Here is a 12,500-nt window from a genome sequence, read left to right on the forward strand (position 1 = left end):
ATCCAGCTTCTTTCAGAATGACTCTCTATCAGCAGCTATAAGCGCATAATAAAACTGATAGAGATGTACATACAAGAGTCATTAGTGTGACGTAGAGATGTTATACAGCGCCCTCTTGTGGCGAAACACGTTTGAGGGAAATGTTTGCAATTCAGATATAATATTATACATTAAATTGTATTTGTTTTAAGTATATATACCCTAAAAGTGAGATTTTAAATGGCATTTGAAAGAAACTCACCATTCTTTCAGAAATACAGTATAAATTGTAAAATATTATTAGTTATGAACAGCTGTTTTCTGTGTGAATCTGTGTTAAAGTGTAATGTATTTCTGTGATGCTCCGCTGTATTTTCAGCATCATTCCTCCAGTCTTCAGTGTCACATGATCTTCAGAAATCAGAATAATATGATGATTTACTGCTCAAGAAACATTTCTGATTATTATCAATGTTGAACACAGTATTTTCAGGATTCACAGATGAACAGCAAGTTAAAAAGAACAGCATTAATCATTGTTTGCACTAACAAGTATTTTAAATTAGCTTCTGAAAAATTATTGTCCATCATGTTCTGTTGCTTGTGTATTTGCATAACTCATAAAAATGAACCACTTGAACCACACACGTTTTAAAATCAGAGTTTTAAAGACTGAAAAAGACTATTTTTATTTCTTGCAAGAGAAATAATCACATTAATCTCAAGGTGTCTGTAAAAGCCTAGGCTCACCAAAAATATACCAACAACAAACATATCATAACAGATTAGAAAATACTGAAGCAGAATAAGATCAAAACAAACTGAATGAACCGGACAGATTTCTCAATCTCATGCTGTTGTTCGGTGATCATTAAAGCAGACAATCATCCAAAAAAGCACATTCACACCGCGCCGCTCGTTCAGTTACAGTGAAAACGTGAAACACATGTGAGGATCTCGCTGAAATAAAGCTCACGATCCATTAGTGAAGGAGATGTGTGCTCTGGATCCAGAAAACACGTAATATAACTCAGCTGAGGCCGTTCTTACCCGTGTTTCTCCAGAGAAAACAAAACTTGAGCCAAAGAAACATCTTGAAGGAGTGATGCTCACCATCTCACTCCACCTGAGTTCAGTGTATTGCTTTTGATTTCTCTCCTTCAGTCTCGATTCACAGATGAAGCATCAACAGTGTGCAGTGTCTACACAGCCTAAATATTAAAACACAAAGCTCTCTCCCAGTGAGTTACCAGGAAACACATGTCTCCTTTGATTGTGGTGTTGGTGGTGTTGGTGGTGTTAAACCTCGTAGTGCAGGTCGTTGAGCTCCAGTCGGGTGTAGTGGCGTCTGTCGAAGGACTCCATGGCTTTACGGGCCGCCAGAGAGAGGATGAGTGTGAGGAAGATGAGTGTGATCACCACGATGGCCACCAGGCTGTTCTTCCACATCACTCGAGACACCTTGGGCTTCTCTGGAAGAGGATCTCGAGAGAAACCTCGGCGCTTCGGGTCGCTCTCCAGCTCGATCACGGCTGCTGTGCTTGTAGTTGTGGTTGTAGTGGTGGTGGTTGTAGGTTCTGTGGTGGTGGTGGTGGTGGTTGTAGTTGTTGTAGTTGCAGGTGTGCTGCTCGTCGGGATCGTTGTGTATCTGATGGGCTTCACTGAATGCGTTTCTGGTCTCGAGGGTTTGCTGGGTTTCTTGGGACGGTTGGATTTGATGGCGGTCCGTGGCGCTTTAGTGCTGCTGCTTTTAGTGGAGGAGGATTGTGTGGTGCTAGTTGCCGTGGTAGTGGATGCGGTCGTCATAGCGACAGGTACCACCATCTCTGCTGATTCTGACTCAGTCAGTGCTGCTTCAGTGGCTTCACTGTTGGATGTGGTACTGGTTGGTGGTGGTGGTGCTGGAGTCGTCTGTGTAGTTGTGGGTGTAGACGCAGGTGTTGTGGGTGTAGTCTTGGGTGTAGTTGTAGTTATGAGTGTAGTTGTGGGTGTAGTCTTGGGTGTAGTTGTAGTTATGGGTGTAGACGTGGGTGTAGTTGTAGTTATTGGTGTAGTCGTGGGTGTAGTTGTAGTTATGGGTGTAGTCTTGGGTGTAGTTGTAGCTATGGGTGTAGTTATTAGTGTAGTCGTGGGCGTAGTTGTAGTTATGGGTGTAGTCTTGGGTGTAGTTGTAGTTATTGGTGTAGTCGTGGGTGTACTCTCGGGTGTAGTTATGGGTGTAATCGAAGTGGTGGGTGTAGTCTTGGGTGTAGTTGTAGTTATGGGTGTAGTTGTAGTTATAGGTGTAGTCTTGGGTGTAGTTGTAGTTATAGGTGCAGTTTTGGGTGTAGTCTTGGGTGTAGTTGTAGTTATGGGTGTAGTTTTGGGTGTAGTTGTAGTTATAGGTGCAGTTTTGGGTGTAGTCTTGGGTGTAGCTGTAGTTATAGGTGTAGTTTTGGGTGTAGTTGTAGTTATAGGTGTAGTTATGGGTGTAGTCTTGGGTGTAGTTGTAGTTATAGGTGTAGTTTTGGGTGTAGTTGTAGTTATAGGTGTAGTTATGGGTGTAGTATTGGGTGTAGTTGTAGTTATAGGTGTAGTTTTGGGTGTAGTTGTAGTTATAGGTGTAGTTTTGGGTGTAGTTGTAGTTATGGGTGTAGTTTTGGGTGTAGTTGTAGTTATAGGTGTAGTCTTGGGTGTAGTTGTAGTTATAGGTGTAGTTTTGGGTGTAGTTGTAGTTATAGGTGTAGTTTTGGGTGTGGTCAGCTGAGGCGCTGCAGGTTTGGCTGTAATTCTTTCACTTCCTTTAGTTGTTGGATGAGTTAAACCTGAAAAAGTTGAATCATTAGCAGAAACTAAAGAGTGTTATTTTATTATTACTGAAGATACTATTGTAGTTTTTTATTAATATTCTGAATTAGTTTTAATATTTTTCATTTTCATTTCAATTTAACTAACCCTAAACCAACTGGTGTGCATTTAGAGTCACAACAGACCAGTCGAGTTCTTCCACACTGACTCAATCACAGAGCCACTCTCATGTTAGATTAGGATGACTGCTGATGTGGGGTGTTCTGCTCACCCTTGAAGATGTTGTAGGTGTTGACTCCGGGGCCGGCGGTCATCAGAGGACAGTCTCTCTCGCTCGGACAGTGGAAGAGCTCACAGTTGAGATCTCCGGGCCGCTCCGCCGGTTTATACACCACCAGATTACACTTCAGCCCTGTGAGAGCAACAGTCAAAACAGCTGAAAAACTACTTCAAAATGATTAATATTTGAATTATACTTGAATCTGGAAGGCGTCATTTCAGTTAGGGTGAAAAAAGTGTTTTCTCTCCTGAGGCCACATGAGCACAATGTTACAAACGCACTTTTATTACAGCAATAAAATAACTCTATTATCTGTTAAAAGGTGCTTAATGTTTAAAAAAATTTTTTATAATTAAGTTAATTCTACAAATAATTAAAATTGGAATGTTTATTTTCAGCGTGTGTGTGTGTGTGTGTGTGTGTGTGTGTGTGTGTGTGTGTGTCGCACCTGGAGCCACGTCCTCCGAGCAGCAGGTGAGGATGCAGTCTTTCTCTGAAGGCATGGCTCGGGCCTCCATGACGGTTCCCCTCTGACCCAGAGACACATGTGTGTTTACAGCAGCGTCCCGATGCTGTCGAGAGTAACACATCTCTCTGTCGGGGTCCAGCGTCCCACCGCAGACGTGCAGCAGGAGACACAGCAGAAGAACACAGCTGAGGAACATGACGTGATGTTTGAGGAGCACAGAGCAGAAGAGAGACCTGCACACAGAGCAAAGATTGAGAGAAGAACCAACCAGCGTCTCGATCGGATCACGTTATCAGTTCAAGCCTGTTATCATCAGCTCATACTAATACTGAAGATAAAAAGACATCGCAAATAAATCAACATCCTCGGGTCATGCACAGTCATTATCATTGCAAATTAAGTAAAATAAAAGAGCATTTTGTTTTTTTTTCATTAATGACAAACTAATTATTTACGTTATTATTTATGGACCTTTTTCACATTTCAGGGTTTCTCAGCACGCAGAAGTCATCATAGTTGGGTTAAACTTCAAGAGCATTGAATGGGAGCAACAAAAATAAATCTCCACGATAGTGTGTTCATGACTTTCAAGAAAAGGTAAAAATTGATTAATAAGGTAAACCGGAACCGGGAACACTTCCCATTACACCCTATGTACTTTCTACATCATTAGAAGAATGGCATCTACGCTAATATTTGTCTGTTTCTCTCTTGTTCCGAGGTCACCGTAGCCACCAGATCCAGTCTGTGTCCAGATCAGAGGGTCACTGCAGTCACCCGGATCCAGTACGTATCCAGACCAGATGGTGGATCAGCACCTAGAAAGGACCTCTACATCCCTGAAAGACAGCGGAGACCAGGACAACTAGAGCCCCAGATACAGATCCCCTGTAAAGACCTTGTCTCAGAGGAGCACCAGGACAAGACCACAGGAAACAGATGATTCTTCTGCACAATCTGACTTTGCTGCAGTCTGGAATTGAACTACTGGTTTCGTCTGGTCAGAGGAGAACTGACCCCAACTGAGCCTGGTTTCTCCCAAGGTTTTTTTCTCCATTCTGTCACCGATGGAGTTTCGGTTCCTTGCCGCTGTCGCCTCTGGCTTGCTTAGTTGGGGTCACTTCATCTACAGCGATATCATTGACTTGATTGCAAATAAATGCACAGACACTATTTAAACTGAACAGAGATGACATCACTGAATTCAATGATGAACTGCCTTTAACTATCATTTTGCATTATTGAGACACTGTTTTCCAAATGAATGTTGTTCAGTTGCTTTGACGCAAAGTGTTTTGTTTAAAGTGCTATATAAATAAAGGTGACTTGACTTGATGATGTTTTTCTGTGATGATGATGTGATGTTATAATGTGAAGTTGATGTTTTATGATGATGTGCGGTGGTATTGATGTGTTGCGCTGTGATGTGGTGCTGATGCTGCCACTGGTCGCTATGGAGACTGAGCATCACTGAAAAAGTGTCCGGTTTGTGTGGGTTATCATCTTGATGCAACCCATACGAAACACGGAACACATAAAACATAAAAACCACCTTCAGCCCGAATTGCTATTATTAAAGCCACGTTAGCTGGTTTAAATAGTGAATGTCACGTTCAGGAAATGAATTACTGGTTTTACTCGTTCATCGACACGATCAACAAAAAAAGTGCGCGTGTCGAACAATGTCCCGTTATCCGTGTCGACAAAACCCAGAAACCAGAAACCGAGCGAAGAGTCAGACAGAGAGAAAGATTTGTACTTAGTCGATTCGCGAACACAAACACGTTAATCGTGTGAAATATCGCTTTGATTAGAACACAGCGAGCGAATGATGGAGCTCGAGCACCTACCCTGAGATCATCATTCGCTGCTGTGACCCATTTCTGCGTCTTTGTCCTCCGCTGGATGATGATGATGATGATGATGATGCTGTCTCTCGCTCAAACACACTGATCACACACACTGATCGAAATGTTCAATATCAGAGCGTGAGACTCATTCATGAATAACACGTCCTTCTGTGGCTCTAACGGGTGTAAACTGCATTAGTCTGTGTAAACTCGTATTGTGACGCGCGCGCTCTGTGCTGCTGCTGTAGCGCGTCCGCGACACTAGAGGGCGACTCACACTATTAACCACAAACAGAACAATGAATACAATTAAAAGTTACAGACTTATTTCTAAGAGTTATATCAGCATTATTCCAAAGAAGAACTGTGTGGAGGGAGAAACTATGGACAAAACACAACGTCTAAGAAAAAAACATTGCTGATCAACGTCAGGTAACTAGCAGGAAAGACTAGTAGGAAAGAAAGGCAACGTAGTTGTTCGAATATATTATTTGGAAATTGGAATAAAAAAGCACAAAGACATTGGATTCACTAGACATCTTTTCAGCAGCGCACGCGCGTGATTTACGTCGTCTCTGCGTCGTGACGTGTGCGTCATTTCCATGACAACCGCCGAGGCTTCGAGCGACAACAAGGACAGTGAAACATGGACGACGACCCTAGCGCGGAAGAGGTAAAGACGATCACATGTTTGAAATATACTCTATCCAAAGTGAAAGAGATGATGTTTGCTTTAAGAAATAATATCTGATTTCCCGCCTTTATTCTTGGCGCTGCGGTGAAGCTAATCGCTAACAGCTGCAGAACTAGCGGCGTGTTTACTTCATAGATCTCGTCGTTAGTTAGTGAATGTTCACACACGATCCTTCTCTGAAGCTGATCACTGAGCTCTTTTATCGTTTGATTTCCTCCAGACGGCGTTCGTTGTGGATGAAGTGAGCAGCATCGTGAAGGAGGTTAGTCTCACCTCAGCTCCGAGTCTCGTGTGTTCGACTGATGTTACTGATGTGTGTGTGGTTCTTCTCTCTGTGTCAGTCTCTGGAGGCAGTGATCGGCAGACACCCGTATGAACACAAGCGTGTGACCCAGTGGGTGTCCAGTGTGGAGGAGCAGTGCCTCGGTCAGCTCAGCAAACTCAACAAACCCTTCAAATACATCGGTCAGCCTCCGACAGACACCAACATCTGATGATTATCTGCTCATCCCAGATCAGGATGAGTGTGTTTCTTCATCAGGTTTGTAGAAATGCAGCATTGCATCAGTGTCTCATCAATGCTCTGCCGTGAATGGGTGCCGTCAGAATGAGATTCCAAACAAAATCTCATCCAGCACATCCAGCATTAAGATGTTTTTAACTCAAACACATCGAGTCTATAATCCATAATAACACTTCCTCCAGTGAAAGGTCTCTCACATATTAGTTTAGATCTGTTTAAACGCTGCTTGATCTGTGCAGATTTCTCTCCTGATTCAGACCAGAACACGTCTTCACTGGAGGAAGTAATGCAGGATGTGTTTCATCTTTTGTCTTCTCCAGATGTTCACTGATGGACTGGAGTGCTGTGGATTATTGTGATGTTTTTATCAGACTCTCATTCTGACGGCACCCATTCACTGCAGAGCATCCATTGATGAGACACTGATGCAGTGCTGCATTTCTACAAACCTGATGAAGAAACACACTCATCCTGATCTGGGATGAGCTGAGGGTGAACAGATTTTATTTCTTGTCTGAAGTGTTAGTTATATTTACTCCGGACTGATGTTCTGCTCTCGTCTCCATCAGTCACGTGTATTATAATGCAGAAAAACGGTGCAGGACTGCAGTCGGCTTCGTCATGTTTCTGGGACAATACTACAGATGGTAAGAACCGTCTTGAGTTCTATTCCAATAGAAATGTGAACAGCAGTTCTACACTGTTTGCAAAAAAACATGTTCATATAACGCTTTGCTGATGTTCATATTAGAAATCTAACATCTAATATTCTTTGAATATTCAAACGTCCAGGTTTTTTAATGTTTTAGAAATGTTTTCTTGATTATGTGAACACTGACAAAACATTACATTTTATATTTTTGCCCATATTATGTGAATGTTACGCTTCTGAAACAAATTCATCAGGTGAACATCCAACAGAAACATCTTTGTGATTATTACATTATTAATGTTCTAGTAATGTTATACGAGCAACATTTGTTCATACTTTTGACAGAATCTTACCAGAGTTGTTAGAAGTGCAGTGTTTTTAATTAACTGTATATTTCATTTTAGAGATCATTGCAATATGATATTACTCTTCATTCGGTCACTGACAGACATCTCCAGAAATAAATGTAGCTTCATGTTACAGAAATATCGCCTGATGTGAAACATTTCTTACAAACACAAAAAAAAAAAAAAAAGTCCTATTATTATGTGTATGTGTGTGTGTGTGTGTGTGTGTGTGTGTTCCTCAGGCAGCTGCACGGTCCGATGGGAAAACAAACACTTGTACTGCATCGTCAGTGTGTTCGGACTCGCCATCTAGAGTCACATCACACACAACCTTCAGTGTTCCTGCATTAAACTCTCTGTACAATAAAAGCTCATGAATACACCTCTTAAAAATGTCTGAAGAGTTTATTGCACATTCGCTCAGACGTCACAGCAGTGAAGGAAAGGCACAGCGATCCGTCCTCACACAGTGTCATAAAGCACAGCGTCACATCACACTCAATCAGACATCAACCTGCTGCGTTAAACACAATCAACACAACTGTGTACATCACAGACACTTCTGTCCTCCACGGGACCCTGGGAGTGATTCAGACCCACACATAATCCTCAGAAATACACAAAAACATGTACAGGCACATTAAAACAGGAATGTGAGGAAAGAAGGCTTTTGAAATGATAAACTACCACATCCAGTGAAGGCAAAGAAACACGAGGCTCCAGATACTCATCCACACACACACACGCACGCACGAAATCTCCAGAAACCGCTGAAACCAGCCAGAAATCAATAGAAATATATGCACATCAGCAGCTTCCTCTAATGTCATTAATAAGAGAAAAAACTGGCGCCAATCACAGAAACACTGGCTAGAAATTCACCATACGTGTCACTCAAAAACCAAAACAATAAAATATTTTGAGACCCTTAATTTAATTTACTTGAAGATTGAGCACATTTACCCCTAAATTATTACTGCATTAAAAAAAAAAAATCTAACTAAGAATTTCAAATGAAAATGAACACATTTTTATGTTTATACTCGTGTATAAAAGTATCAAGGTAGTGTGTGTGTTAATGAACAGTGTATGCTGATGTTAACGATTATCACTATCACGGGGTTAAATGTGCTTAATTATCTCAAATGAAAATGAAAATATAGATGAATGATATTTGCTCTTTTAATCTGGAGTTGAGTCCAGGAGTGTTTGAGCACTGATCTGAGATCAGGACTAGAAACACATCAGCTCAGATGTATTCACACACCGTTAGTGTCACACCAGCGATCCGGAGTCGCTCCGCTTTCAATCGCTCTCGCTCTCATCCTGGTGTCTGGCGCTGGCTTTGATGGCGCGGCCGTTCTGAAGAGGCATCTCCTCATAATCACTCCTTCAGAGAAACAGATCAGGATCAGAGGATGGAGAGGACGGATGGAGACATGATGAGAGGAACCTACCCGTAAATCACCTCATCGTCTGAGTCGTTGAGCATGGAGAAGGCAGGATTGTCCTTCAGCTGCGAGTCTGGACACACACACACACACACACACACATCTGTGTGAGCAGCGGCAGGTTCAGCACAGAAACACACAGCGCTGCTGATGAACTCACCGTACAGAGCGCTCCTGGAGGGCGAGTAGACGAACGCTAGCGTGTAGAGATAGAAGTTCAGCAGACCGTAGAAGGACAGGAACTCAGCTGGTGGAGAAACACTCAGGAAAACCACTTCACACCAGCGCTCGAACAGTTAACTCAAGCCACGCTGAAACAAAACACTCTCTTCAACCTGAACAACTAAAATTAATGAAAACATTTAAATGAGAAAGCATGAGAAAATTAACAATCTATATATACACAAAACTATACAGACATGAGACTAAATTACTAAAAATCTAATTAAAATTTAAATTAAAAAGTTAAAACTTAAGTAAAAAGTTGTAATACACACAGACACACACACATAACTAGAACTAAAAAATATTTTTGTTACTTCAAATAAAAAATGTTAACTAAAAATAAAATAATTATAAATAAAAATAAAAAAAAAACTATAATTATTTTATTTCAACTATGTGTTTAGTTTAACTAGATGCTCTAAAAAATTACAAATAAAATGAAAAAACAAATAAAAACTTAAGATATATTGACAAAGACAAACAGTAAAGTTACTAAAACTTGGGAAATATAAAAACTAATTGTGACGATTAAAAGTGTTTTTCTCTGGTCAGTTGTTGTTGATGAGTTCCAGCTGAAGCCGATGTGAGGAAGGATATAGTTCTGGTAGTGAGTGGAGAGCTCCGAAACAAAGTTGTCCTGCAGAGCCTTGGAGCCGAACCTCAGATACAGGATAACCACACTGAGGAGACAGGAAGAGGAAGTGACATCACAACTCACGCATGTGGAAGAGTGCGTCTACACAGGTGTGTGTGTGTGTGTGTGTGTGTGTGCGCTGACAGACCTGATCACCAGCACCAGAAGCGTCAGTGCAGTCAGGAACTTCAGCCGCAGATCTGTGCCAACCAATCAGACGAGGATCACAAACCTGCACGTGACACTCTCTCTCTGTGTGTGTGTGTGTGTGTTACCTGTGTAGGGTGCGTTCTTGAGCTCAGAGCAGGCACACAGTACCAGAAACAGCAGATACAGCACATACACAGCCACCAGCAGCAGGAAGAAGACCTTCATGCCCTGCAGCAATCACACACACACACACACACACACACACACTTGAATATAACTCTTTCCCTGCTAAACATGTTATTTTGCGTGTTTTCACTGTTATACACTAGGGGGTGCTATTACACATCTCCTGAATGAGTCTAGAATCACTCGATCAAAAACACAGATGAGGAAGACACAGAAACAATCATCTCATATGTAAGAAAACCAGACATCAATGGAGAGATGATTTATTCAGCTTCAGATGATGTATGATGAGCTGAAAGAAGCTCACCTGGAAGTTCTGGATGTCCACTTTGTACTGATAGGTGGGATCCTGCAGCTCATTCACCCTAAGAAGAAGAAGATGAAGAAGAAAGATGTGATGATATCCCATGAGGCACCAGCAGTGAGAGCAGAAGCCAGCGCAGGTGTCTCACGTTTGCCAGATCCCCAGCGTGACGGCCGAGAGCCACAGCAGCCCCACGACCAGCAGCTTGGGCAAGTAGAAGGTCAGGAGCCTGCGCTGTCCCTGCGGATGAGAGCACAGGTGAGGGGAATACAGGTGAGAGGAGAACAGTGAGAGTGAGAGGAGCACAGGTGAGTGGAGCACAGGTGAGAGGAGAACAGTGAGAGTGAGAGGAGCACAGGTGAGTGGAGCACAGGTGAGCGGAGCACAGGTCAGAAGAGCACAGGTGAGAGGAGCACAGGTGAGAGGAGCACAGGTGAGAGGAGCACAGGTGAGAGTGAGAGGAGCACAGGTGAGAGGAGCACAGGTGAGAGGAGCACAGGTGAGCGGAGCACAGGTCAGAGGAGCACAGGTCAGAGGAGCACAGGTGAGCGGAGCACAGGTCAGAGGAGCACAGGTCAGAGGAGCACAGGTGAGAGGAGCACAGGTGAGAGGAGCACAGGTCAGAGGAGCACAGGTCAGAGGAGCACAGGTGAGAGGAGCACAGGTGAGTGGAGCACAGGTGAGAGGAGCACAGGTGAGAGGAGCACAGGTGAGAGGAGCACAGGTGAGTGGAGCACAGGTGAGTGGAGCACAGGTGAGAGGAGCACAGGTGAGAGGAGCACAGGTGAGTGGAGCACAGGTGAGTGGAGCACAGGTCAGAGGAGCACAGGTGAGAGGAGCACAGGTGAGAGGAGCACAGGTGAGAGGAGAACAGTGAGAGTGAGAGGAGCACAGGTGAGCGGAGCACAGGTCAGAAGAGCACAGGTGAGTGGAGCACAGGTGAGTGGAGCACAGGTGAGAGGAGCACAGGTGAGAGTGAGAGGAGCACAGGTGAGAGGAGCACAGGTGAGCGGAGCACAGGTCAGAGGAGCACAGGTGAGCGGAGCACAGGTGAGCGGAGCACAGGTCAGAGGAGCACAGGTCAGAAGAGCACAGGTGAGTGGAGCACAGGTGAGAGGAGCACAGGTGAGAGGAGCACAGGTCAGAGGAGCACAGGTGAGAGGAGCACAGGTGAGTGGAGCACAGGTGAGTGGAGCACAGGTGAGAGGAGCACAGGTGAGAGGAGCACAGGTGAGAGTGAGAGGAGCACAGGTGAGAGGAGCACAGGTCAGAGGAGCACAGGTCAGAGGAGCACAGGTGAGTGGAGCACAGGTGAGAGGAGCACAGGTGAGCGGAGCACAGGTCAGAAGAGCACAGGTGAGTGGAGCACAGGTGAGAGGAGCACAGGTGAGAGGAGCACAGGTGAGAGGAGCACAGGTGAGAGTGAGAGGAGCACAGGTGAGAGGAGCACAGGTCAGAGGAGCACAGGTCAGAGGAGCACAGGTCAGAGGAGCACAGGTGAGTGGAGCACAGGTGAGCGGAGCACAGGTCAGAAGAGCACAGGTGAGTGGAGCACAGGTGAGAGGAGCACAGGTGAGAGTGAGAGGAGCACAGGTGAGAGGAGCACAGGTCAGAGGAGCACAGGTGAGAGGAGCACAGGTGAGAGGAGAACAGGTCAGAGGAGCACAGGTGAGAGGAGCACAGGTGAGAGGAGCACAGGTCAGAGGAGCACAGGTGAGAGGAGCACAGGTGAGAGGAGCACAGGTCAGAGGAGCACAGGTCAGAGGAGCACAGGTGAGAGGAGCACAGGTGAGAGGAGCACAGCTGAGCAGCGCACTACTGAGGGCCCTTCACAGAGCGCACCTGCACACGGATGCTGTGATACACACACAGCCAGAAGAGCAGCAGCGCACACAGGAACAGAGCCTGGAAGAACGCGTCCAGCGCTCCCGGAAACCAGCTGTTCACCAGGAACGACAGCGGGAAGAAC

General features: G+C 44.4%; 3 protein-coding genes across 6 annotated transcripts in view; 1 reads left to right on the forward strand and 2 right to left on the reverse strand.

The window, feature by feature from the left end:
• Positions 1–688: 688 nt before the first annotated feature.
• On the reverse strand, positions 689–5,644 carry LOC113086303 (mucin-2-like). The gene is made up of 4 exons (XM_026255389.1): positions 5,366–5,644; positions 3,495–3,748; positions 3,038–3,178; positions 689–2,783 (listed from the first exon to the last, which is right to left on the reverse strand). The coding sequence occupies exons 1-4, from the start codon at positions 5,377–5,379 to the stop codon at positions 1,279–1,281; spliced, it is 1,914 nt and encodes a 637-aa protein (XP_026111174.1). The 5' UTR covers positions 5,380–5,644; the 3' UTR covers positions 689–1,278.
• A 288-nt stretch (positions 5,645–5,932) lies between these two features.
• On the forward strand, positions 5,933–8,563 carry LOC113086305 (dynein light chain Tctex-type 1-like). The gene is made up of 5 exons (XM_026255395.1): positions 5,933–6,038; positions 6,280–6,321; positions 6,401–6,524; positions 7,152–7,229; positions 7,824–8,563. The coding sequence occupies exons 1-5, from the start codon at positions 6,012–6,014 to the stop codon at positions 7,892–7,894; spliced, it is 342 nt and encodes a 113-aa protein (XP_026111180.1). The 5' UTR covers positions 5,933–6,011; the 3' UTR covers positions 7,895–8,563.
• LOC113086304 (transmembrane protein 181-like) overlaps positions 7,968–12,500 on the reverse strand; it is a 9,420-nt gene continuing 4,887 nt past the window's right edge. For all 4 annotated transcript variants that reach the window (XM_026255393.1, XM_026255392.1, XM_026255391.1 and 1 more), the window contains exons 9-17: positions 12,374–12,500; positions 10,680–10,771; positions 10,535–10,592; positions 10,167–10,269; positions 10,040–10,091; positions 9,855–9,937; positions 9,193–9,282; positions 9,039–9,105; positions 7,968–8,971 (exon numbers count right to left, since the gene is read on the reverse strand). The exon at positions 12,374–12,500 is cut by the window's right edge and continues 4 nt beyond it. In XM_026255393.1, coding sequence (XP_026111178.1) covers positions 8,887–8,971; positions 9,039–9,105; positions 9,193–9,282; positions 9,855–9,937; positions 10,040–10,091; positions 10,167–10,269; positions 10,535–10,592; positions 10,680–10,771; positions 12,374–12,500 — 757 coding nt within the window. In that variant the 3' untranslated portion in view covers positions 7,968–8,886. The remainder of the gene's footprint in view (positions 8,972–9,038; positions 9,106–9,192; positions 9,283–9,854; positions 9,938–10,039; positions 10,092–10,166; positions 10,270–10,534; positions 10,593–10,679; positions 10,772–12,373) is intronic.

Source organism: Carassius auratus, unplaced genomic scaffold (genome assembly GCF_003368295.1).
Source record: "Carassius auratus strain Wakin unplaced genomic scaffold, ASM336829v1 scaf_tig00043060, whole genome shotgun sequence".
Lineage (NCBI taxonomy): Eukaryota > Metazoa > Chordata > Actinopteri > Cypriniformes > Cyprinidae > Carassius > Carassius auratus.

What these genes read in the sequence shown, in the direction of transcription:
- LOC113086303 (XM_026255389.1), bottom strand. An exon ending in CTCGGAGGACGTGGCTCCAG is followed by an intron (nt 3,179 to 3,494) that starts GTGCGACACACA and finishes TTGCTCTCACAG; the next exon opens with GGCTGAAGTGTAATCTGGTG. An exon ending in CACCTACAACATCTTCAAGG is followed by an intron (nt 2,784 to 3,037) that starts GTGAGCAGAACA and finishes CAACTTTTTCAG; the next exon opens with GTTTAACTCATCCAACAACT.
- LOC113086305 (XM_026255395.1), top strand. Translation starts at nt 6,012, where the DNA reads ATGGACGACGACCCTAGCGCGGAAGAG. An exon ending in ACGACCCTAGCGCGGAAGAG is followed by an intron (nt 6,039 to 6,279) that starts GTAAAGACGATC and finishes GATTTCCTCCAG; the next exon opens with ACGGCGTTCGTTGTGGATGA. An exon ending in TGAGCAGCATCGTGAAGGAG is followed by an intron (nt 6,322 to 6,400) that starts GTTAGTCTCACC and finishes TCTCTGTGTCAG; the next exon opens with TCTCTGGAGGCAGTGATCGG.